At 36.1% G+C, this 24,732-nt stretch overlaps 2 protein-coding genes across 3 annotated transcripts in view; one reads left to right on the forward strand and one right to left on the reverse strand.

Moving 5' to 3' along the window:
* Positions 1-20,849, forward strand: part of LOC136822665 (protein polybromo-1-like) — a 29,275-nt gene extending 8,426 nt beyond the window's left edge. Inside the window, exons 16-41 of one of the 2 annotated variants that reach the window (XM_067078958.1) lie at positions 332-466; positions 1,025-1,117; positions 2,062-2,144; positions 3,364-3,406; positions 5,241-5,327; positions 6,134-6,391; positions 6,991-7,149; positions 7,654-7,827; positions 8,428-8,502; positions 10,301-10,381; positions 10,717-10,911; positions 11,445-11,520; positions 11,873-11,948; positions 12,419-12,591; positions 13,035-13,132; positions 13,548-13,619; positions 13,945-14,067; positions 14,436-14,551; positions 15,045-15,220; positions 15,963-16,023; positions 17,490-17,585; positions 17,947-18,188; positions 18,661-18,801; positions 19,194-19,367; positions 19,514-19,850; positions 20,116-20,542. In XM_067078958.1, the coding sequence (XP_066935059.1) occupies positions 332-466; positions 1,025-1,117; positions 2,062-2,144; positions 3,364-3,406; positions 5,241-5,327; positions 6,134-6,391; positions 6,991-7,149; positions 7,654-7,827; positions 8,428-8,502; positions 10,301-10,381; positions 10,717-10,911; positions 11,445-11,520; positions 11,873-11,948; positions 12,419-12,591; positions 13,035-13,132; positions 13,548-13,619; positions 13,945-14,067; positions 14,436-14,551; positions 15,045-15,220; positions 15,963-16,023; positions 17,490-17,585; positions 17,947-18,188; positions 18,661-18,801; positions 19,194-19,367; positions 19,514-19,850; positions 20,116-20,326 (3,555 nt within the window). In that variant the 3' untranslated portion in view covers positions 20,327-20,542. Of the gene's footprint in view, positions 1-331; positions 467-1,024; positions 1,118-2,061; positions 2,145-3,363; positions 3,407-5,240; positions 5,328-6,133; positions 6,392-6,990; positions 7,150-7,653; positions 7,828-8,427; positions 8,503-10,300; positions 10,382-10,716; positions 10,912-11,444; positions 11,521-11,872; positions 11,949-12,418; positions 12,592-13,034; positions 13,133-13,547; positions 13,620-13,944; positions 14,068-14,435; positions 14,552-15,044; positions 15,221-15,962; positions 16,024-17,489; positions 17,586-17,946; positions 18,189-18,660; positions 18,802-19,193; positions 19,368-19,513; positions 19,851-20,115 lie in introns of both variants that reach the window. The other variant, XM_067078966.1, reaches the window with a different exon arrangement.
* Positions 20,850-22,603: 1,754 nt separating this feature from the next.
* LOC136821770 (uncharacterized) lies at positions 22,604-24,206 on the reverse strand. Its single transcript, XM_067077986.1, has one exon. It carries the CDS (start codon positions 24,122-24,124, stop codon positions 22,604-22,606), a length of 1,521 nt encoding a protein of 506 aa, XP_066934087.1. The 5' UTR covers positions 24,125-24,206.
* Positions 24,207-24,732: the final 526 nt, after the last annotated feature.

A 24,732-nucleotide genomic window follows, 5' to 3' on the forward strand; every position in this document is an offset into this window, starting at 1 on the left:
AGACCTACACCACGTGATAAAGCTCTTCAAACTGAGCAAAAAAATGTATTAGATCAAAGTCCCAACATCTCTAGGCCAAAATTTATTGGCCTATTTGTGGTCAAAAACTGATGGAAAACAGGGAATTTCCCCACAATCTGCATTAATTTATGCAAAATTAAACACCTTTTTGACCACAAATAGGTCGAAAAAAGTGGCGAGAAAACAATTTTCGTGACACACATCTTAGAACTAACTCTCAGCAGCATTTTTTTCTACAATTTTTATGTCATTTTACGTCCAGTTTATAACAATTTACATTTTTGTTACGTTAAATTTCTTCTCATTTCAGTATCCATCCTTAGAAGACTTTGAACAAGACATGTTACTGCTTTTCAATAACGCCTGTCAATACAACGATCCAGACTCACAGATCTACAAAGATGCACTGACTCTTCTGCGAGAAATGCTCAAAAAGAAGCAAGAGGTAAACCACTGATCTCTAAATACTTGAATGGAGCGGGGATTGCCTTATAAAAGTGTATCTCTATCTCGTTTTATAACCAACAAATCAACAAAAATTTATTAATTTTGGACTGTTCGTTCTTTTCATTATCGCTTTAAACTCGAACCTCCTCAACTCGATTATCTCTATAAACTCGAACGATTTTTTCGGTCTCGTGAGGAGATTCTTAGGCTATTCTGCCTCTCTTTAACTCGAATTTTAGTAACTCGAACAATTACTGATTATCCCCTTGGCTTTCAAGCACTCGACTACGTTACACTTCCCTACTTACTCTAACTTTAACCAATCATCGTTCCGGCTTGTTCATTTTTAATTAACTTTCTCGACACTTAAATGTTTATATTTCCACAATTGACGTCTCCCTTCCTGATGCTCAGCAACTAAAGAGAAGTTTCATAGGTAAGTAGAGAAATCCATGGTAAAGAGTTGCCCTCCTACCTTCGGATAAATAGGTTTAGGAAAAGGCCGCCCTCGGGTCTCTCTTGTCGGCACAACTCAATGTTATTTATTTTTCATCAGGTGAACAAAGAAGACACGCCGTTCATTCCGAATGTCCCCTCACTTGTACAAACACTACTGAACCATCTTTATGCCAACATTCTTAATCATAAGGTATGTTGCACTTTATTCTTTTTTTACCACGCTCTTTAGCAAACTGCTGCTCTCTTCTTTGAACCCTTGAATTTTTAATGTCTTTTGACATTCATTCGAAAACTCGTGGGCGTAGTGGTTTAGAGTGGTTATCGTGCTTGACTTCTGTCCGGGAGGCCTGAGTTCGATACCCACCGTGGCACTACGATTCACTTGGCAAGTGAATGCTCCTTCGCCCGGGTCAACCCATGCCATGTGAGGGGAATTGGGTACCATAACTCTGATACAAGAGTATGGGTAGATATTCCAGACATTGCGGTGTGCTGAGACACCTAGGAGGTTCTACACCTGCGGCTAAATCCGTACTCCCATGTAGTTCGAGTGTCGTGGTATACACCATGGCTCGGCAGCTCGCATCTGCAGGGTTGCAATGTCTGCTTGCGCTGTGATTCCTACTCCATCGTGGGTAGGACCCATTCCGATACATCGGAGGGGCATATCTATCTATTCGAAAACTCTTAAAAAGAAGATAAAATAAAGAAAAACAAAGGGGTGGGCAAGCCAAGGCAGAAATGGGAATTTTGAAAATAAGGTACACAATAATCTGAGTTTTTTTATTAGCGTTAACACCCATCACCATTTTCTGTTTATCTAAAGATTTCCCACATTTAAAACTGTTAACTACACTTTTTTATATAAGAACAAACTATATAAGAACATAAGGCTTTGATAACCAAAATATTAAGAACAAGTAAAGAACATTTCAAGGCTTTGCGGATTCAGATGCACATGATTTCTTTGGATAAATACTCACAATATTGTGAAAATAAGAACATGTTAAGAACATTTTTAGGCTTCTTAGCCTTATCTTCTTAACTTTACTAAATGGTTTTATATTCTTTGGTTCTTATAAGAAAGACTGTAGATATAAAATGTAATCCAAGATTTTTTTTCTTCACCATTAGGACGAAGAGGGAAGAACTTACTCAGATTCATTGATGGAGGTTGAAGTCTCCTTTGAAGCAACTCAACCCTCTGGATATCAAAGGTATTTATTCATTTATAATTTGTGGAGGCGGAGTTTGATCAAGGGTATCGATAATTACCGATAATTTTAGAGCTCTAATACCCAGAAGTAGACATTGAGAAACATTTTTATAGATATATAAGATACAAAGAAGATGAATGTTTTTTGTAATTCGCTGAGAAAGGAGAAAAATTAACCAGCTAAACTGGAAACGAGTTCAGTTTATAGGCTATAAAACAGATGGTTTTTAAAGAAAAGTTTAATGATAGTATGCCAAACCTATTATTCATTCATAGGGTAATCAGTATAGTCTGTTGCTTGATTTGCTGACTTCTTTCGCACGGATAACAAATTCTTCGCTTCGCTTCGCTTCGCTAGTGATCAGTTTCAAAAATCTTTCTTGCTGAGAGGATCATTGAAATTTATTATTTGATGATTTTCATCCCCAAAAACTGTGATATGACCAAAATAGACTTACTTTTCAGTTACCCTTATTATTTATAAAGTAAGTCTGAAAATGTCACCAAATACAGGTTTTTGAAATTACTAGGTGATTTGTCTAGTGTAAAACTAAGCTCATGCAAACTTTCAGAAGGGTACAATCAAGTAAGTCTAAATTAGGCACATTCAAAGTCAAAAGTGCTATTTTTGCCTTTTTTTTATGTCACACTATTTTTGAAACTGATCTAGTGCCAGACAATTAATAATGCTTGTGTCCTCTAATAGTAGTATTTATCAGTATTACAAATCTTCTGTCTGTCTGTCTGTCTACTGAAGTCTTATCACTTGGAAGATTTCTATCCTGAATTCATGCATCATTCCCGACATTTCGCCCAGACGCACTAACGCCGCTTTATAATACTCGAGTAGTCAAAAGTGATTTTGCTGATCAATGCACGTTTTTTATAAGAACAAACAATATAAGAACATTAAGCCTCGACGACCAGAACTTTGAGAACAAGTTAAGAAATTTTAGGGTTTTGCGGACTCTAAAACACCCGATTTTCTAGGAAAATGGATATAAGTACTCACAAAATGACAAAAATGAGAAATGTTAAAACTAAAAACTCAAAAAGTTTAAGAACATCAGAAGGCTTCAAATATTTTGGATGTTCTTAAAGTGTATTGTAGTGTACTAGCACCTATAGGATTAAATTTTAGTTTTTATTTGCAAAATCCGTATGTTTTCTACTTTATGAGACCTTGTACTTTCATTTCAATTTATGTTTTTTTTTCACAGAAAACCAATTTCTCTCCCAATAATTGGACAACTTCTTAAATTGGTGAGTATTGGTTTTAGGTCTCTTTGTTTGTAAACCGTTTTAAGTATGGTGGAAAAAGGTTTGCTCTCGGATAGAAATACTACTCTAAGATCCCGAAAGAACGTCCCTCGCTTATTGATTTTCGAAAATTTTTAGGACCCCTGTTCTTATTAACCCCCCCCGTTGACTTTTGAAAATATTTTTAGCTATCATAAGCTAAATTGCTTTAAATAGCCTGGTCTTATTAGCCTGGTTTTTTAGCTTATAAATACCTTGTTATTATTACCTTTTATTCCGACAACCCCCGTTTATTAGATTTAAAAAAAAATTTGGACCCCCTCCCCTTTAACTGGGACCCCTTACTATTCGAGACCTTAGAGTAACCGCGATCAGAACCAAAGGCTCCCCAAAATGCAAGGGCTGGTTGACTAGGACATCTTTCCATATTCACTTAACTTCTTTTGAAAATTGAAAATTATCAATCTCCTTTTGAATCCCTATTTTCTTTGATTTCATTTTTTCGAAGTAGTTAACTCGCAAATATCCTTTCAACGATAGCAAGATTTCAATCTAATTCTAGTTTATCATGATTTGAAATTTACTGTCTGTTAGTCAGGTTATGATGATTATATTTTAGGATGGTACAATTTATTCGTTATTAACAATCAGGTTTTTTATTTTTGGACCTACCCCGGTGGGGTAGAGGTCCTATAAATTAACCGATGTCCGTCCGTTCGTCTGTTCGTCCGTCCGTCTGTTACCAGCTTTTCTCAGGATTGGCTCATTAGTTTTTTTTGATTTTTGGCACCATGATGCAAAATGGTAATGCCCAAAATGTGACGGAGCCCGATTTTCGAAAAAAATTTATTTCCGGCCGAAAATGCCGGAAATATGCCGGAAAAACCGGTTTTTTGGCATTTTCTCAAGATTTCATCATTAGTTTTTTCTGATTTTTTGCACAAAGATGCGTATTAGCAATGCCCAAAACTTGGCCGAGTCCGATTTTTGAGAAAAATTTTTTCCGGTCGAAAATGCCGGAAATATGCCGGAAATCGCCATTTTTGCAGATGTTCATCGGACTTTTTCCTTATATTTCGTTGTTTTTTCACACAAAAACATTATTAATAGCAATGCCCACCATGAAGCATGGTTCAATCGTCAATAGAACTGAGTTTTTTTGAAGCCCGGAACTTTCTAAAAATCGCGCCGGTGCCAGCCCATTTTCGCCGGAAAAACGGTATTTCTTGATTTTCTCGAGCTGTACTTTATATTTTTTTATGAAATTTTGCACACTGATGCAAAATGATAATACCTAAAATGTGACGGAGCCCGATTTTGGAAAAAAAAATTTTGCGGCCGAAAATGCCGGAAATATGCCGGAAAAACTGTTTTTTTTGGTATTTTCTCGAGATTTTATCATTAGTTTTTGCTGATTTTTTGCTCAAAGATGCATATTAACAAACAATGCCCAAATCATTGTCGAGTCCGATTTTTGAGAAAAAGATTTTTCCGGCCGAAAATGCCGGAAATATGCCGGAAATCGCTGTTTTTGCAGATTTGAATTGGGCTTTTTCCATACATTTCTTTGTTTTTTCACTTAAAAAAATTATTGATAACAATGCCACCATCAAGCATGATTCAATTGTCAATAAAACTTTTGCAATTCTGCAACCGGAACTTTCTATTTCTTTTTTCCCTAAACCCCTCCCCCCCCCATCAACAATCAATGATGACATTTAGTGCATTTTCGCTAAGCGCTATATTTTCTTAATGATTGTTTTTCTCCTTATTGCTATTTAAGTTTCATCATCAGGTAGGTCCATTCAGCATGTTGCTTGTTCTTCTTTAATTTCAGGGGTTTTACAAGAGGATGGACCGTTTGCAAGACGACTTGTTTTCCATTTTTGAAAAAGCTCGTAAAGATGGACGAACAGATTCCGAGGTATACTAATCCTTTGACGCGGTGATGAAAATTATTACATTAGGCCGTGGCCAGTGACCCAAAAACGTTTCACTTTTTTTCAAAGTGTCCGTGTTCAACTTTTTGATATGTTTCCTAGTCAATTTGAAGGTGCTGATTTGGAATTTATACGTTACCAAGCTTGAAAACCCGCAGTTTTTGAGTAATTTGCGATTTTCTGCGTTTTCAGGGAAAATTGTAAGCCCTAAAAATGATTTTTGGGGGGTCGTCAAAAAGTGTTATAATTTTGCATAAATTATGCAGATTGTGGGGAAATTCCCTGTTTTCAATCATTTTTTGACCACAAAAACGACTATAACTTTTGATCAAGAAAAGTTGAGACTTTGATGTAATACATTTTTTTGCTCAGTTTGAAGAGCTCTATCACGTGGTATAGGTCTTTTTTGATTTTGTAGACCCCCCAAAAATCATTTTTAGGGCTTACAATTTTGCCTGAAAACCCAAAAATCGCAAATTATGAAAAAACTGCGGATTTACAAGCTTGGTAACATTCAAATTCGGAATCAGTACCCTCAACTTGACTAGGAAACATATAAAAAAGTTGGTCACGGACATTTTGAATTTTTTCTTTATTTTTGAAACTTTAGCAATCCACTGGCCACGGCCTACATCTGGGTGACAAATAAATTTCAAATGTACGAAGACACGTGCGAGCCACAAGTGTATTTCATGAATGGAAACTCGTGATTCTTTCTTTTTCACCTCGCCCCGCCCCAATTTTGTTCTAATTTTTATCTTTTCTCATTTCTCATACATCATTTTTTCAGATGTACGAAGACTCATGCGAACTACAAATGTATTTCATTATGGAGCGAGACCGTTTGACGAAGGACGGTATGCGACTAATGACGCAAGCATTGAATGCCACTCAGAAGAAAGTTCAAACGGAAATTGACGTTGAGAGGAAAGCCAAACAACAAAACGAAAGTTCTCAAGATGACGATGAAGAAGAGAGTTCAGATGGTTGCGAAAAGAAGAATAAGTCTTCTTCCACCAGATTTAAAGGTGTCACTGCTATTGAAGTGGTAAGGACATTGGACTATTTGTAATAAGAAACCCCTCCCCTCATGTTGACCTGGTTATTTTTGGGAAAGTCAAACCCCCTTCTTGGATTTCGGCTGAATTTTCGGAAATTTCCCATGTATTTTCTTATAATTTTTTTTGGAGGGGACCCCACTCTGGAAGAAAACGATATAGTCAAAAGCTCCTTTACTTCGTTACTAGAAAAGTTAAAAACCTGGGTTTACAGTCGATTACCGCACGCTTCTGACCTGTTCGTACTCTGTTAAATACAGTCATGGTATTGACCTGCCTTTATAGAAAGCATTTTCTCTGCAGCCTAGCCCTTCGTTGATAGTTACATGTTTTTTTCTTTACAAGCATTGCACTTATAAGAATATCTAGACTCAGATATGACAAAAATTTGAGCATAAGCTAAGCATTAACTTGATTTTACGGATTTTCGAAATTTCCCCTAAAATTTTGCTTTAGATAAAAGCATCCTTATAAGCATTTTTAGTCCTATCAAGCCATCGACCTAATTATCTCCAAGTCTGCTTTCAAATTTTTGTATGCTTATAAAAAAACCTTGTACTCAACAAAAATACTTTTTCCCTTCTTCCAGCAACCAGAGGAAGAAACTCTAGAATACGAACAGTCAACCACACTGAAAGGAGTCGAATACCATATCGGTGATTTTGTTTATCTCACACCAGAAGAAGTTGGACGGCCCTCTCATATCATGTCTATTGAAAAAATATGGACTCAGAAAGATGGACTCAAGGTAGGTCACATTCAGCTCTTTAATCAACTCCCAATCGACTTAAGATGAATATCTCCTATCAGGCTGACCTTGCACCTTCGTCTGAAAACTGGTTTAGCTGTTTAGATATATATCCGTAGATTTTTTATTGATGGTAATAGGGGGTGAAGAGGTTCCTGCTAAAATTTCGCAAGTGATTACGCTTGTTCGAACTATGGAGAGATTCAAACATTGTAAAGAATTTTACAAAGGTTTCTCTTTGACGGGGATTCAAAATGAGTTGGAACTATAGAAAGATTCGAACCGAATAGTAGAAGTTCGAATTAACGAGAGTCCACTTTATAGGCCTTTGATTACTTGAAAGATTATTATTCATTTGACATAGGTTGCTTTTTTCCTTGTTTTCCTTGAAAAGATTCTTTTGTTGTTTTGTTTTTCTGCCCCCATGCATCCCTGTCAGCAGAATTTGGGTCTATATATTAGTCTGTACTGCATTGAAAACAAAACTTTCGTTCTTTTTTACAGGGTATTTATGGCAACTGGTTTTGTCGTCCTCAAGACACTTTTCATTTGGCATCAAGGAAATTCATGCAACGAGAACTTTTTCGTAGCACTCATTCAAGTTACATTTTATCAAGTGGTATCATCAGTAAATGTTACGTCATGAGTGTGAGAGAATTCCCAAAGCTCAAACCAAAGGTTTGTTCCAACACTATATATTTAAAATATTTATGCCGAAAACCTTTGGGGTAGTGGATAGGCCAAAATGTACCTTTTAAGGTACAACCCCTGTTGTATAATACTTCTAATCATTTCAATCAATCATTCTGACAAAGCTGCGTTAAAGGTAGAACATTCGGCTACGATGCGCAAGTTCGTAGGTTCAATGGGCTGTTCCATCGAATTTCCATGCAGGGGGTTGGACGAAACTTTTTAAGGCCAACAAAGATTTCAAGAAAATGTGTGAATACCAGCTGGAAAATAGAAAATTTTGTGAAAGAACCCTTGGGAAATCTTTTAATACCTTAAAAAAGAGGTTGGACGAATTAAAATCAGTTTTTAACCCCCTGGAAATTTTAGAACAATCTTTTACCCCTTTGAAGGTACTCCTTTATAAATCATACTCCCTGGAAATTTTTCTTTGGATTATATCCCCTGGAAATGTTCATCCACCCCCTGTATGGATTTTAAATGAAATAGCCGAATAACCCTGGCCGAATCATACCTAAGATTCCAAAAATTGTACTTTTACTGACCTCTCAGCTTGTTACTCAGAAAGCTTCTGTCTTTTCTATATAGGGCTTTGACGACGAAGATGTATTTGTCTGTGAATCACGATACAATGGAAGAACTAAAACCTTCAAAAAGCTGAAGGTATTTCTTACTCTCTTATTAGCGTTTAAGATTCAGCTGTTTAGGGTATTAGTAAATAATTGGGATTAATTTTCCTCTGATTATTAACGTGTGATTGTCATTAATTTTTGGACCTACCCCGGTGGGGTGGAGGTCCTATAAATTAACCCGTGTTCGTTAGTTAGTTAGTTACCAACTTTTCTCGAGATTGGCTCATTCAATTTTTCTGATTTTTTGCACAAAGGTGCATTACTATAAACCCTCGAATGTGACGGAGCCCGATTTTCGAAAAAAAATTTTTTCCGGCCGGTAGAACCGGAAATGTCCCGAAAAAAGCGGTTTTTTGAGATTTTCTCGAGATTTTATCATTAGTTTTTTGCGATTTTTTGCACATAGATGCACATTAGTACTGCCGAAAAGGTGTCGAAAAACCGTTTGCCGAAAAAAAAATTTTTTCCGGTCTGTAGAACCGGAAATGTGCCGGAAATCGTCGTTTTTTTCACATTTCCGTCACATTTTTTCAACTTATTTAATTGTTTCTTTACAGAAAAATGTTCTTTATGATGATGCCCAAAACTTAGCATTGTTTGATTTCCAAAAAAATCATCCTTTGAATCCGGAACTCCTTAAAAATCGCCGCCGGAACAGGCGGAAAACCGGCGTAAAACGGTTTTTTCCTTCATTTTTTCAACTTATACTCGACAGATTTTCATGATTTTTTGCACAATGATGTAAAATGGCAATGCCCAAAATGTGACAGAGCCCAATTTTCGAAAAAAAAAAATTTTTCCGGCCGGTTAGCGGTAGAACCGGAAATGTCCCGAAAAAAGCGGTTTTTTGAGATTTTTCTCGAGATTTTATCATTAGTTTTTTTGCGATTTTTTGCACATAGATGCACATTAGTACTGCCGAAAAGGTGTCGAAAACCGTTTGCCGAAAAAAAATTTTTTCCGGTCTGTAGAACCGGAAATGTGCCGGAAATCGTCGTTTTTTTCACATTTCCGTCACATTTTTTCAACTTATTTAATTGTTTCCTTACAGAAAAATGTTCTTTATGATGATGCCCAAAATTTAGCATCGTTTGATTTCCAAAAAAAATCATCCTTTGAATCCGGAACTCCTTAAAAATCGCCGGAACGGAACAGCCGAAAACCGGCATAAAACGGTTTTCCTTCATTTTTTCAACTTATACTCGACAGATTTTCATGATTTTTTGCACAATGATGTAAAATGGCAATGCCCAAAATGTGACAGAGCCCAATTTTCGAAAAAAAAATTTTTCCGGCCGCTAGAACCGGAAATGTCCCGAAAAAAGCAGTTTTTTGAGATTTTCTCAGTTTTAATTTTCTCTGAATGATTGATTAAAGTGTCGATATTATTTTTCTTTCACCGTTAAACATCGATGCGTTTCTTAATTGCTTTCTCCGTTCCAATAGATATATAAATCGAAATTTAAAATTATACATTACTTCCATTAAATTCTAATTATTCGTTTTATAAATAGGTAGGTCCATTAAAGTATTACTTGTTTTCCCTATTTTTGTGCAAAGTTAAGCCTGGGAATTATTTTCGACATATAGTATGACATTAACCTCGTTCGTTCTAGGAATGGAACTGCCAGTAAAATGTATGTCTAAATTTATAGAGAAGCTTGGTTATCTAGTTTCTTCTTCAATAAAGATCTCTTATTTAGCACGGTCAATTAATCTTACTTATGCTAGGCGAAAGATTGGAGAAATTACGTTTAATAGTTTAGTAATCGTGGTTTTAGACTTCCTTGCAAACTCGTGAAAGTTTTTTCGATATTTTGTTATTTCAGGTTTCAGAGTTAACAGAACTTGTCAATGTCAGAAGAAGTTCTCGAAGAAATAAACAAAAGCTAGAAGGAACTAGTTGCGAGGTTGATCGTCTACTTCTAGACGGGAATCATCGAACTTTCTGTCGTTTAAGATTTCAGTTTGTTACAGATCAGTTTAAATTGCGAGGGTTATCAAGCTAATCATTTCAATGATCGTTAGACAAAAATAAAAGAAAGTTTGTTAACCAAGTGACTCTCAGATTTTAGATTACTTTAAATGCCAGGGATCAGGTTAACACTACAGGGCCCATGGGCGCCAAGCGTATCAGTGAGAGTGACTGATAGGCTTGGCGCCCATGGGCCCTGTAATGTCAACCTGATCCGAGATAAGTATTTCTAATGATTCTCTGTACAAAAGCTTTTCATCTTATTGACAGACCTTCCCTCCTGCTGCATCTCATATTGAGTTAATCGAGCGTGAAACACCTCTGGAAATCAAACGAGTTTCATCAGTTTTCAACAATACATCACCAACTGAAACCAATGATAGTCAAGAGACAAAGAAAGATGTCACTTCTTCGATAGATATTGATCTACAATCAACTGAGGGGTACAAATACTCCAAAGAAACGGTAACCGAAAAATCCCGCTAGTTTAAACTGTGTATTGTTGTTTAATACGAAGCGAAATCCACGTTAAAAACTTTTCCAGATTTTCGAATCACTCTGTCCTGGGCTTTTCCAGGGGGTTAACGATTTTTGTTCAAAACTGGATATCCAGGGGGTTAAATATCTACAAGGAAGCGGATATCCAGGGGATAAAGTGTCTTTTCATTCAAGTAGAAAATACGATATCCAGGGGTAAGCATCTTTATAAGAGAGGATATCCAGGGGTTTTTTTTTACTAATAAAGTAGGATATCCAGGGGGTTCGATACTTCGAAAAATCAATATCCTCAACAGTGGGGGCAAAAAAGCCCAATTTCAACAAATTAGATTTTCTTTTTCACTTTAAGTTTGGAGTAGCGAAAGTCAACCATATTTTTATTCCATGACAGAGTTCGGTCTTCTGCCAAAAATCTGACTTTCGTTGTAGTTCTGATATAAATAAATTATCTCTGAGAATAAAGAGTATTGATATTTCTTTTGACGTTGCCTTTCTTTCAGAATTGTATCATAGAGGCTACCGAAGGCAAAACATTTTACGAAAAATATGTCACCGATACTGATGTCTTCAAACTAGGTAAGAATCATCATTAATACTATGTTACATACTCCCACGTACCTAATAAACTGTGAGAGGGATTAAAAAATACCCAGATTCAAATAAATTGTGTTCTTATTGGCAGGGTAGTAATATTTTCATAAATCCCAAACGAAAGTGGGACAACTGAAAGTGCTCTGTTTGTCTCCTTTATTTTCAAAGTACTTGCAGAGTTTCGATGAGAATTTGTTTTAGAAGTTGTTTTAAAAATACCGTTCTCTGAGAAAAATTTCAACTCTTTGTGTTATTACCTCCCCCCCCCCAAATACACGAAATATACCAATTGTTTGCAATGAAATGAAAAGTTTCTCTTCATCTTTCTTTTTCTTAGGAGATGGTGTATACGTACAATCTGATGAAGGTTATCGACGATTGGCTAAAATCGAAAAGATTTGGACCAATGAAAAGTAAGTTTACGATTATTATATTCTCGAAATCTTAATGTGAATGAGCCGAAACGACCAATAGCACACCGCTATGCAAACGTCATAATTATTACTTTTAACATTTGACCGAAATTCAATCCCACAATCCTTTTTGTCTTGATTCGTAATGCATGCAAGTTATTACTTTTGTATTGTCAATAAGTGTAATTGACTCACAAAAGCAATTAATGCAAAGGATGATGGGATTAGAACTCGGACAAACAGCAATTTTGATGTCTATTTTTAGAATCACCGCGGTATGCTATTAGCGCTCATCAAAGTTATTAAGAAATTAAACAGAAAGTATTTACTGAAAAATTGAAGATGAAAAAAATAGAATATTAGATTTAAAATAAATAACCTGATCCACTCCAAAATAAACCCCAGAAAAAATGGGAATGTTGGCAATCTCTTGATTAGGATACCTCAATAACGTTTTGTTTTTTCTTCAGTGGTGATGCATATTGTCATTGCATCATGTTTGTATTACCGGAAGATACGAAAAGTATGCCAACACAACTCTTCAGTGTCAACGAATGTTTCGAAAGTAACATTGAAGAAGATATTCTCATCTCCTCCATCTGTGGGAAATGCTCCGTTCTCACCCTCAGAGATTATCAATCTTGTAAGTAAAAGTTAAGAAACTCGTCTGGCTCTAAAAAATAGGTGGCACAGGGAATTCATATTGCTTGAATTCATAACAATTTTAAATTACAAAGTTTAAGGTTTGGGTTCATTGAGGCCCAATAAAGAGGACCTGTTCTTTAAATACGACCTAAAGTAAAAAGATAGGTATCAGATAGCTTCACTCTGTGACACATGTATTGTGACCTTCAGAGGATGTCAAATTTGAACGAAATTCGGGTTTACTGAGGCCCCAATTGAGAGAATCTAGTCTGAATCGTAGACCTCTAAAACGACAGGTAGTTAGAGGGTGCTGGCAACCCTACGAGTGTTTAAAATATTGCTAAGATACAACGGCAAATGATAACTCAAACGTTACTACCTACTTGCAAAAATTTCCCGAACATGAAATTTAGTTATAAACTTACAGTTTAATTTCTTCAGGTCGCCCGACTGAAATGGAGGAAAAAGATATTTACTTATGTTCAGCTGTATATAACGAAGATGAATTGAAATTCCGGAGAAATATACGTGGTTGCAAGGTATGATGTAATTCTTTCGCATTTAGTTTAATCTTCTATTAGTATTTATGATCTTATGTCTCTCTGGTTATTTTCGAGTCTCAGGAAATGTCACATGTTATTTCTTCTGAAATTAATAGAACGGCCTAGTCGTGTAAAATTGTACACGAAGATGTTAAAGCATGAAACTCGTGTCAAGTTACATATCTTTGGAAAGCATTATTGTACTGATTCAGATAAAAAAGTCATATTTAACTGTTACTTGTTTTAACGGATTCTTGTACGATTTTAATGATACTTTTCTTTTTGAAATGGGAAAACTCTTAGAAACAACGATTTTCAAACTTACACTTTAAGGCAAAATTATCATAATTGTTTGATAACTTATAATTTGATTAATGACTAAACAGACCATGCTTTATTATTTGCATTGCAGAGACTTCAACTACCGCAACATATACGCGATGATGAATATTGGTATTTCGAACAACCTCACAATCCTAAACGAGTAAGTAGTCCCGTTCGTTCGTTCGTTCGTTCGTTCGTTCGTTCGTTCGTTCGTTCGTTCGTTCGTTCGTTCGTTCGTTCGTTCGTTCGTTCGTTCGTTCGTTCGTTCGTTCGTTCGTTCGTTCGTTCGTTCGGACCAAGACCTTTTTAGTGGCACCCAATTGGCCTCGAATTAAGAGGTTCTTTCGTAAGTTCTGTGGACGATTGAATTACAGAAAGATTTGAATACTGGCTATAATTACAAGATGATTCGGAAAATTTGCTTCGGGTAATTTGCTTCAAGTTGGGAGAGAGTTCATTTTAAATCGTTTCCAAACCCTTTTCAGCGGCCTTCCTTATGGTTAGTACCACCAACAACCGATGAAAAATCCAAAACAGACGAAACAAAAACCACGCCCGAAAGCGAGACTGCTTCTAACGAGAACGAGGCTATGGAAATAGATGAACAGGTAATTATTTTAAACTTCTATTTCTGTTTTTGTTCCATTGCTTTTCTCCTTTTTTTCTCAAGACTTGTCAAGGCCAGAAGAATAATAGGAAAGATTCTATATTTAACGTAGATAACCCAGCAACCTAAGACTTTTGACAGTCTTTGGATTTTATCACGGGGTTCCACGACAAACCCAGGAATCTGTATCACAGGTATCTATGAACTAAACGGAGCTTTTTAAGGATTTGGGATTCGAACTTGGAACTCCTGGATTGCAATGTTGAAGCATTCGACATTTGTTGGTCATCACTACGATAAAATACTTTCTCTGTGCTATTTCATATGTATTGAACTTTCGACAAACTTTTAATGTTTGAATGATTTTAGAGTGTAGATATGGAGAAGATTGGATTCGCTTTATTCAAGAAAGAGTTCTCGATCGCACTGCTGCGCCAACAACCCAACATTCCCAATAGTGCTGTCAATACTTTATCTGATGAGAGGTAATAAAAATTGATATCTAAATTCACACTTAACAGTTTTTGCTACGCTCTGGAACGAAAGGAAGTCATCCTTTTAGTCAATATAATGGTTGCGAACAAAACGCAATTGAAGCGTTTGAGAACATGGTTTGATATCTATTTTGGCTACTGAATTAAAACATTGAATACCAAATAATCTTGTTGATTTTCAAGCAGGAAGAGAAAGCTTACTTTGCCCAATATCAACATTGTCATAACTCTAAAAGACGTACAGCGAACTCTCGCTAATTCGAAATTCTATTATTCGAATCCTTCTATAGCAGTTCCCGTCAATGTGAAAACTTCCTATAGTTCGAATCTCTCTGCAATTCGAACAAATTGGAGGAATTCTCGTTTGAGTTCGAGTTAGCGAGAGTTAACTGCAATTCTATTGTGTTGTAAAAGTTCTTAAAAGTTGCCTCTTGTTACAGTATAATCCTTAGTTCAATTCACTCTTTACTTTACGTTATTTAAGATGGAAAGCTCTGACAGACGAACAACGCACAGAATTCAAAGAACGTGCTAAGCGACAAGGCCTTGGTGACCATTTATATGTTTATGAGTGCGCATGGGCAAACTGTGAACACCAATACGAAATACTTCAAGATTTGATGATACATGTGGTGGAAGGAGCTCATCTCGTTCGATGTGGTATGTCTTATTCTTGTTTCTGAAATTTCGATCTTTTTAAGGGGTAAAAAGTTGAAATTTTCCTATTTTGACTTGGGGATACGAGAAGTTTTTTCCGCGTTGGTGCAATGCAACATTTTCCATCCCACCAACAGAAGAAAAAAGTGCGTGTCTCAGGGTTTCTTTTTTTTGTTTCATGGTGAGGGAAATACCCAAAAGACACGCTGATTTTGTCCCTTGGACGATGGAGCAAAATTGATTCGAATCAATTTTGCTCCATTGTCCCAGGGACAAAAGTGAGAGAAAGCACAAATGTTATTTTAAAAAGATGGGGTGGAGACACGAGAAAGCGTTTCAGGTTGGTGGGATGGAGCATGTTGCATTGCACCAACGGGAAAAAACGTTACGTGTCCCCAAGCCTTTACTAGGACTGAAATCAGATTTTCTATTTTTTCTAGCCCTTAGGGGGAGGGTACCAAAAGAAGGTACCCTTAAGGGCGGCACATACTCGTACCCTCCATTTGCCTAATTCCGCCATTGAAATTCGATCGGTGAACCTAGTTGACGCTCTAACATTGAAATTAGCGAAACAAAAAGAAATTTAGCCGTTCGTTTGAGCTTCGATAATCAGATTTTATTGGTCGATTGTGTTTGATTTAGTTCATGTGTTTCGATTGTCGAATTTGTTTGATTGTGATGGATATCATATAGGTTTCGAAGATTAAATACAGTTTGCTAATCTTCAACCTTATCCACCTTTCAGCTGAAACTGGCGTCTTCCCTTGCAAATGGAAATCATGTCACCGCCAAGAAAAGAAAATGCCGTAAGTTTTGTACTGATTGTATTTTATCGTAGGGTTCTTCTCATTAAGGGGTTACTACTATATTTTACCATACTTTGGACAGGAAAATACCCATAGTAGAGTTGTAGTAAATTAATAAGGGATTGCTTTTAAATCGGACGTTTATGTTCCTGGGTTGTTTAACGATGCCATCTTAAGGTATATGTTCACCTTTCTTGACACATTCTCTTTAATTGATCATATCTTTAGAACAACAAATTTTTATATATCAAAAGTATATATTTTCTGAAAGCCAATAATATTCTCTTTCTAATGGTAAAAGTTTCAGCTGAATTTAAAAAACTGGGCAGGATATAATTAAAATCTTAAGAATTTTAACCTTACCTACTTTAAAGAAGTTAAAGTCACCCACAGCTTTTGAATTTTGAATTTTGAAAAAATAATTTCGATACTATGTTCCCAATAGATCGAACTAAAAAAGTATCTTGGGATTTTTTTTGGAATTGACTTTAACTCTTTAAATCCTAAATTCTGTAAAAATATCGATAAAAAAGTAAATTTAAATGTGATTTTTTCAGTTGTCTGTAAATTGAGGAAAAACAACTCGGTTAGAAATAAAATCCTAAGAAACTTTTTAAGTTTGATCTTTTGGGAATCTCATAAAAAAGAATGAAGTCGATATCTAAATGCTATGGGTGACTTTAACTTCGTTAAAAGTAGTATGGTGTGGTAATAGTTTTTTTCTACATCAATTTGAATTTTTTAACGAGATGATTGCTGTTTATTTGAGTAATCAGTGAAATGTGTCAAAAATATTACTATTCAATAGAGGTGAGAATAAGCATCAGCTGAATTCTCTCTTTTGTCTTTGTTGTTTCCGAAAGAGACAATTATTTGAGTAAATAATCCATCATAAGACGAACTTTGTTTTGAAATTGAAATGGTTATAACTCTGTATCAAAAAAAGATTTTAAGATTGCGATTTTACCAAAATGAAATCCAGTAACTTTTCTTCCACTTTGACTGAAAAAAAAATTTTTGACAAAAAAAATCGGAAAAAAGGTGTACACACACCTTAAACTTGGTGTGAATCAAGCACAACGTCGTTCCAGTGTATCCCAGGCTTTATTTACGTTAATGATGTTTCAAGAGAACACATAAAAAACCGATAACACGCATGGAACAGAGTTAACCATTCATCAAAACCGCCTCCTGACCTGACCATCTAAACTATTCCAGTGGAGTCTCCATAGCTCGAACACGGACGGAACACGGAAACGCAAATTTGTGCGAATTATTGAAATTTCGAGTTATGGAGTAAGGTTTATAAGGCATTGTTAGCTGAAGAGACCAAAAATCCTTGTTCTATTTAAGGAGACATTCGAGTTAAAAAGGTTCGAGTTATGAAGACCCCACTGTACCTAACATAGTCTTTAAAATGCTTTGAAAAAAATGTATCTTCTATTGAACTGAACTTTCGTTTTCAGACCATTGAAGACACACTCGCAACTAGTACGACACATGCGTGAAATACATTTCAAGGCGACCAATAAAAAGAAAATCATCGTTTCAGATAAATCAAAGTAAGCTCTCTATCAATCTAATTCGAGATCATTTCCAAAGCTGTTATGACTCTCTCAAAGATGATACTGTGTTAATTGTGTTGGTGCCCGCGCTAATATATTTAAAAATGATAATTAGTCACATATATCTAACCACTCGACTTACTTGGCTTATCTGCACACCACTGGTTGAGGCTTCGCCAACTTCTTGACCTTCTCACGCCACCTGGCCCTATCACGTGCGTACCGTTTTGCTTTCGCAATAGGAAGACCAGTGTCTTCCCTAATGACATCTTGCAATCTTTTCGCTGATCTAACCACAACTAACCACGAGAGGTCTAATATAAAATCCACAACATTTTACCGAGAATTTTTCCCATAGGTTCTACTTTGCAGCGCATCAAGCCTGCGATGATTTCCGTGACTCTGAAACATCGTCTCGAGCCTCCGTCACGTCTCCTCTTTCACCAAGAGTTCCTCCGCAAAATGGTCACCATTTCCCCTCATTCAATGGAATGAATGGTCAGGGCGGACCGCCCAATGGGAATGTGATTGGTAATAACATGCACGCAGGAATGTATCCGCCCTTCAGAATGAATGGACAAGCTCCTGGCAGTGCCTCAGGTAATAATGGTTACCGAATTTAAAACTTCGGAATGTTTTATCATAGTCCGTATAAAAAGTTAATAAAATATGCTTCCATACCAGGGTTTCCTAAACGAACTCTGTTTTTACCTATATTCATGAAATTGTACTTTTTGCTTTGAACTCCATCCCAGGACGATACAGGTGCCAAAAATGAGAAAGAAAATGAAGAGAAAAATTTTCTATCAACTGTATCACGATGTTACGAATCGTTTGAAGTTTCTGCCCTTAGTACAGTGGAGTCTTCATATACTCGAACACGCACAGAGTACACAAATTTGTTCGAGTTAAGGAAATCTCGAGTTGCGGAGTTAGGTTTATAGCAAAACATTGTTAACTGAAGGGACCAGAAAACCAGAACAAGAAACTTCATTGTAGTAACATGATTGAAATTATAAGAACCATAAGTGAACTCTCACTAATTACAAATGTCTTTTTCTATACTTTCCAGCCGCCTTAATGATGCAACAACAATTGTACCAACAACAACTCATGTTACAACAACAACAACAACAACAGCAACAACAGGGTGGTCGCCGCCCTTCCGCCCACTCGCGACAAATGCAACGCCCATCTATGCCTTCAACACCAGGTACGTAATCGTACCTACATAACAATTATGTGCCGATTGCTAAGCATATTTCCTCAAGTAAACGCCACATCGCTCTTTGAATTTTTTAAAATTTTTACTGCGACTTCCTCAGCGGTGCTCTTTTTAAGTTTTTCGCTTCTTTTTTTTCATGATAACAAGTTTTTAGACGGCAGTAACGGCCAATAAATTAAAAAGGACTTTGGTAAAAAACTTAAGTCTGAATCGCAGACCTCTATAGGTATGCTTCTTATTTAGAAACTCTTTTTGCGAGAGGATAGCAGAAGCCTATAAAACCTTTTGTCTTCTAGCTTTGTAATTCTGAAAAACAGCTTAGATGAATAGAGCTTTACCTTAATTGCTTTTAATTATTTATTGATTTATTCTTTTCCAAGGCAACAACCCATTGATGCAACAGGGCGTGCCACCAAACCAACAACCGAATACACCACAAAACGGAAATCCACTTTTACGCCCATCCATGACGCCACATCAACAGAATAATACCCCGGGCGGTATGATGGGTCAACAACAAGGACCTATGACGCCTCAAGGTCCCATCCCGAATGGTAAGAATATTACTCACTTTCGAATTGTGTTTTTCCATTTCATTATGGATATTTTTGACGTTTTGTTTGGGAAAATCATCTTAAAATATTCTTCCGATATTCTTCCGATATTCTTAGGTATTTCATCCTATTTTATATTTATCTAGGGTTTCCTCCAGGCGCTGGCGGCCCACCACAACCTGGAATACCACAGGGTGGACCACCCGGCATGCCGCCACAACAGCAACCGGGCATGCCACCACAACAACCGGGCGCACACGGATTGACACCGGAACAACAACAAATGTTATTAATACAAGTTCAACAACAACACCATCAAATCATGAAACTACAAGAACAAGTCAAAACGCTCACAACTAACGCACAAAACCCACACATGCAGCCACAAGCGTCACAACAACCGCAAGCACCTAAACCACCTGTTTTTATTCAACCGCCTTCGACCAGCACAACCAAGCTTCGACACTCTGAAGCATATTTAAGGTAAATCCTCTGTCTAGCTACATAGTTTACCCCTGAGAAAAATTATCTTTTCATCAAAGGCTGATGTTTTTCTCTCCATTTCTCTCAATTAAATTTTCCAAGCTCCAAATTTTTCTAATCGACATAGTTGTTGAGGGCGAGAAAACAACGTCAAAATCGCAAATTTTCTGTCTGATATACTTACTCATATAGCGTTAGAACTTTCTGCATCTTTCTAACAGTATCAGGCATCTGACCATCATTTATTTTGACTGTTATTTTGCAGGTACATTGAAGGATTACGTGACAATCAACACAAACTCTCCAACTGGGGTGAACTCTCCAACATTCCTAACAAACCTAATCCGCCAACCGCCCAATTACCGGTCCAATGGTTAAACGGGAGCACCCACGGTCAACAAAGTGCGACTGATGCATTGTGGGCGTTAAGAGATCACATGCTAAAAGACTCGATTACCCTGTCCAAGTTCACGTGACGCAAAGATATTAAGTTTGGATGAATGAGTTTTATCATTGGGTTGGATGATACTAAAAGTAGCGTTTAGCTTCCATCGGGATAGCTTCAACGAGTTTAAATCTGATTTGTTCGTGGGGTGGTTAGTATAGCTGTTTTCGGTCATATGTCCACGATGTTAGGGAGTTGCTTATTGGAATGCTGGCTGGAGTCCTTGAAATTTGGATATTATATCTTAGATGGTTATGGACATTGAATGGAAGATTTTTGATGATTTTGTACCCATTAGAGTAAAAATCCTCACTTGAATCACGAAACTGTAATCTACGCCTTCATCGCATGAAGTATGTTATCAAACTAAAACTTGTCATTGGTTGGAGTGTATGTATTGAGGTCCACTTGTTTTTCCTGTTCAGGTCACACCTTACAAAGTTCGACATATTTGTTGGTTGTAGCTTATTCCATACATGGTTTAAATTTAAAAGTTATATTCGCAATTTTTTTAAAGAAACAGGATTTTAAAAAGAACGTTTTATTGTTATTTATTTTTACTTGTTTATTTCATATTATCTATTTGTTTGTTTGTTTATCTCGCCTTGTTGTCAACTTTTATTGTTCGTTTTTTTGGCATTTTTATCCTCTTTTCTCTATGTCTTATATCATAACTTTAGAAATTCAGATTATCCGTAAAAGAATTATTATCCATTACAACCCTCATATCTTACAAAAATCGCCGTTACTTAATTTTAATTTTTTTTTCATTGCCTTTTTGAAAGGACGCCCCTATAATACATCCCTGTCTGAATGTCCTGCTCAATCAGTGGGGGTGAAACTCCTCATCAAACATTCGAGTGGGATATTTAAATTTGGAATCTTTCTTTCTGTTAATAAAAAACAGTTTGGGTCGTTAGGACTTCTTTTGCACTCCGTACTCCCTGGGGATATTTTAATTGAATATTCCTACCATACAACATGATTGTGGGGAAATCTTCCAGTAGTGGGAAGGGCTTGTACCTTAGATACTTTACTCTTGAAATCTATCCGTTTCGAACGAGTGATAATATTTTAGCAATTTACTGGAGGTCATCTCAGAGTTGTGAACAATCGAAATTTTTTACCATGGTACTCTCTATTCTGATTACTCCGTCTGATTTTTTCGGATATTTTTAAGTTTTTTCCTAAGTTCACTTATAGAGTGACAATACACAAATTATCATATACTTATTATATTATTATTACCTTTATTATTGTCGTTGTTCTTTTAGTTGTTATGCTCTTGAATCTTTAGAGGAAGAAAAATACTTTTTAGAATTTTTACGTTTTAAAACTTAACTGAAAAAAATTATTTGAAAAGATGTGTATAATATTATTTTAAAAGTTGAATAAACGCTTTTGTCTCTGGCTTTATTTTCCCCCTAATTTTTCCCCTAATTTTTCCACCTTTTTTCTCAGAAATGACCTGTTGAAATTTCATATGTTATTTACAAATTTTCAGATCGATCACCTGTTTGGTAGCTTAAACTGGCTAAAAGAATCGATCGGAAGATTAGCTTGGTATTTTTTGTTACAATTAATTCTATCCGTTATAACCGGTTCCATTTATCGAATTTTTAATCTGAGACAATGAGCAAAATTTTAAATCAACCGTATATAGAATGGGCAGGGCGAAAAGTGGGCCGTCTAAACTAGAGCTAAGCAACAAAAGACCCTGCCTGATACACACGAGATGGACCAGGTTAAAGGTGCCAACACTCGTAATAATATTGAGGGAATGTAATTCTTTATTCATTTGCTATTTTCCAGTTATGCAAAAGTACTAAAAATCTAAAAATTAACAAATTGAGCAATTTCGTGAAGCTGATTGAAGAAACAATTGGCTCGGATAAATGATGTTTTTACACAACGCCCTGAAATTTGAAAATTGGTGGATTGGCCGACTGGAACTGGTTAGGTTTCGAACACAAATGGATTAGAAATGGTTGGAAAGCTGCACGGAGTATTCTTTAAAGGTTTGTTTTATATCATCTTTTTTTAACACTTCAGAATAAGGGTCCAAATATTCACACTAACTACGATTACCAGGCCTAAATCAAAGATTTGAATCGGGTTTTTTAGGTAACCATTTAGTTGGGGGAAATTTGACGACATTTTTAGCCAAATTATTTACTTAGAAATATCTTTCCAACAACGATTTATATTCATTAATATTACTTGTACCACCGAATGATTTAAAATTTCTAACAAACTTATTCATTTGTTGTCATAAAAAATCATGAGTCGGGAATATGTCATGCGAGGATTAATCAAAATCTGCATCAACATGCAGCTTCATCTTGTGTTTTTGTCCGTTTTCCCTGACATCGATTTTAAGAATACTATCAGATTTTGGGGTACAGTCCCCTAAGGCCATTCTGCTCTCACATAAGTGGTTATCATCTAGGTTAGAAATGCTTTGGTGTTTGTTTACATGGAAGTTTTCATTTTTATCACTTCTTTTGATGCCCATTGCTGGAGTAGTACAATTTGATGTGGAAGACTGAATCGTTGATGCTATCCGCGTTTGATTTAAATAGGGTGATTTACAAGTAACACAACTTGAATTTTCTAGACTATTTGTACTTGAACCAAGATTATTTATTCCAACTATCTGAGGTCCTGTAGAGAATGCGTCAAGAGTAGGGTAAATACTTGAATGTGTGTTGTTACAGGTAGAATGCATAGCATGGTCTGTCGGTGCTCTTTCTATTTCTTGTTCTCTAGGTTTGTTGTTATTCGAATCTAGTATACATTGCTGAGTTTTCGTTTGATCAGAGATTTTATGGTCTGTTGGCACATTTTGGTATAGGTATACTTCAATTTGATTGGCTGTTCGTCCTATTGTATTGGCATTCGAAACACAGGCAAGATTATCAATCCCAGTCTGTGATCGTGTTGTACTTTTCGCACTGCTTCGAATGACTTTCGATTTAACCGTACGATAATGAGTTTTAATGGTATCGCGAATTACCGGTTGTATAAAAATATAAGCGAAAGCATCAGACAAATAGCTCATACAAAATAAAACTAATGCTGTTTTTCGGTACAACTCAAACCTATCGAATTCGAATAAGTATCCATACACTGACAAACACATACCAATCGTCTCAAAACAAATATAAGTTGATACGATAATCAGTGGAACGGCGAAAACTGGAGTTTTTAAACTATTCGTCCGCCTGAGATTCTTTTTTGTCCGCTGCGAGTGCGCTTTACGATTCAACTTACGGAACTTTCGATACAGGTAAGTGTACGTAAAAGCGGCATTAATTAAAACTGTAAAATCAGCGAAAAGTGAGAAATAAAAGACATATTCGGTGGTCTTATCCAGCGTTAATTCTTCGATCGTTAAAGTAGCTGTTATAAGAACAATTCCGGCGGTTATGCTGCCTACCCAATACACCAATAGTATACGGATTATCCGGCTTTTAGTGGCAATTACCGTATACCGGAGATGATAATACACCTCCATGAAGCGATCCATTGTAATATGATGTAATGCCAGATAGAAGACTATCAAAGCTGAAAAACGTATAAATCGCTCAAAAATGAGATAGCCCTGACTACTAGTCTCTTTTAAGAGGTCGTAAGTGTTGATTCGTATTTGAGCTATGCAGAAGATGATTTCGCAGATAGAGATGTTGGCGATCAGGATTCGTTGGTTTGTGAAGCGAGTAAGACGTCGACTTTGGTAAAGTAATGCAAGACAATAACAATGGGCGCATGCGCAGATCGTGTTAAAAACGAGGCTGGATACTGATAAAATTCTGATCGTCAAATCCATTGTTCTGAAATCTTTTTTAGTGTTCTACTTTATTTAGTGTCCTACACTCAACATTTACAATTTCCGTTATACTTGGTATCAATTATTTCAATTAACATTCTTTTATCATCTTAAACCCTCCTTCAGATTGATACGTCTTCCAGTCTGTTTGATTTTTTGCTGAAATGAAAATAAAATCAATATTTTTATAGTTAGTTCATCCTAAAAAACATAGTTTTTTAGTCTAACCCCGGAAATCACCTTGAATATCCCGTTATAATATTTTCTAAAAAGAAAGAATTTAAATGTTACAACAGGGTCTCGTTAATTCGAACTAATAATTCTCGGTTCCCATTAAGTATTCTTTTATAAGAACAAACTATATAAGAACCAAAGGCTTTAGCCAAAAACACCCGATTTCTTAGGGAAACAGACAGTTTTTTATAAGTCTAGAATTAAAATTCACCGTTCGAGTGTCAAATGTTATGTGATTTTCTTCAAATAAGGACAGAAAACTAGCATTTCAGACACCGCTCCGAATCTCTTCATAACTCCAACAAACTGACTTCAGTAGCAGTAATACAAATTTTATCTCAAGTCTAATGTCCGTCGCTATCACTTCACACTTC

This window comes from Clytia hemisphaerica, unplaced genomic scaffold (assembly GCF_902728285.1).
Source record: "Clytia hemisphaerica strain Z4C2 unplaced genomic scaffold, Clytia hemisphaerica genome assembly, whole genome shotgun sequence".
NCBI classification, from domain to species: domain Eukaryota; kingdom Metazoa; phylum Cnidaria; class Hydrozoa; order Leptothecata; family Clytiidae; genus Clytia; species Clytia hemisphaerica.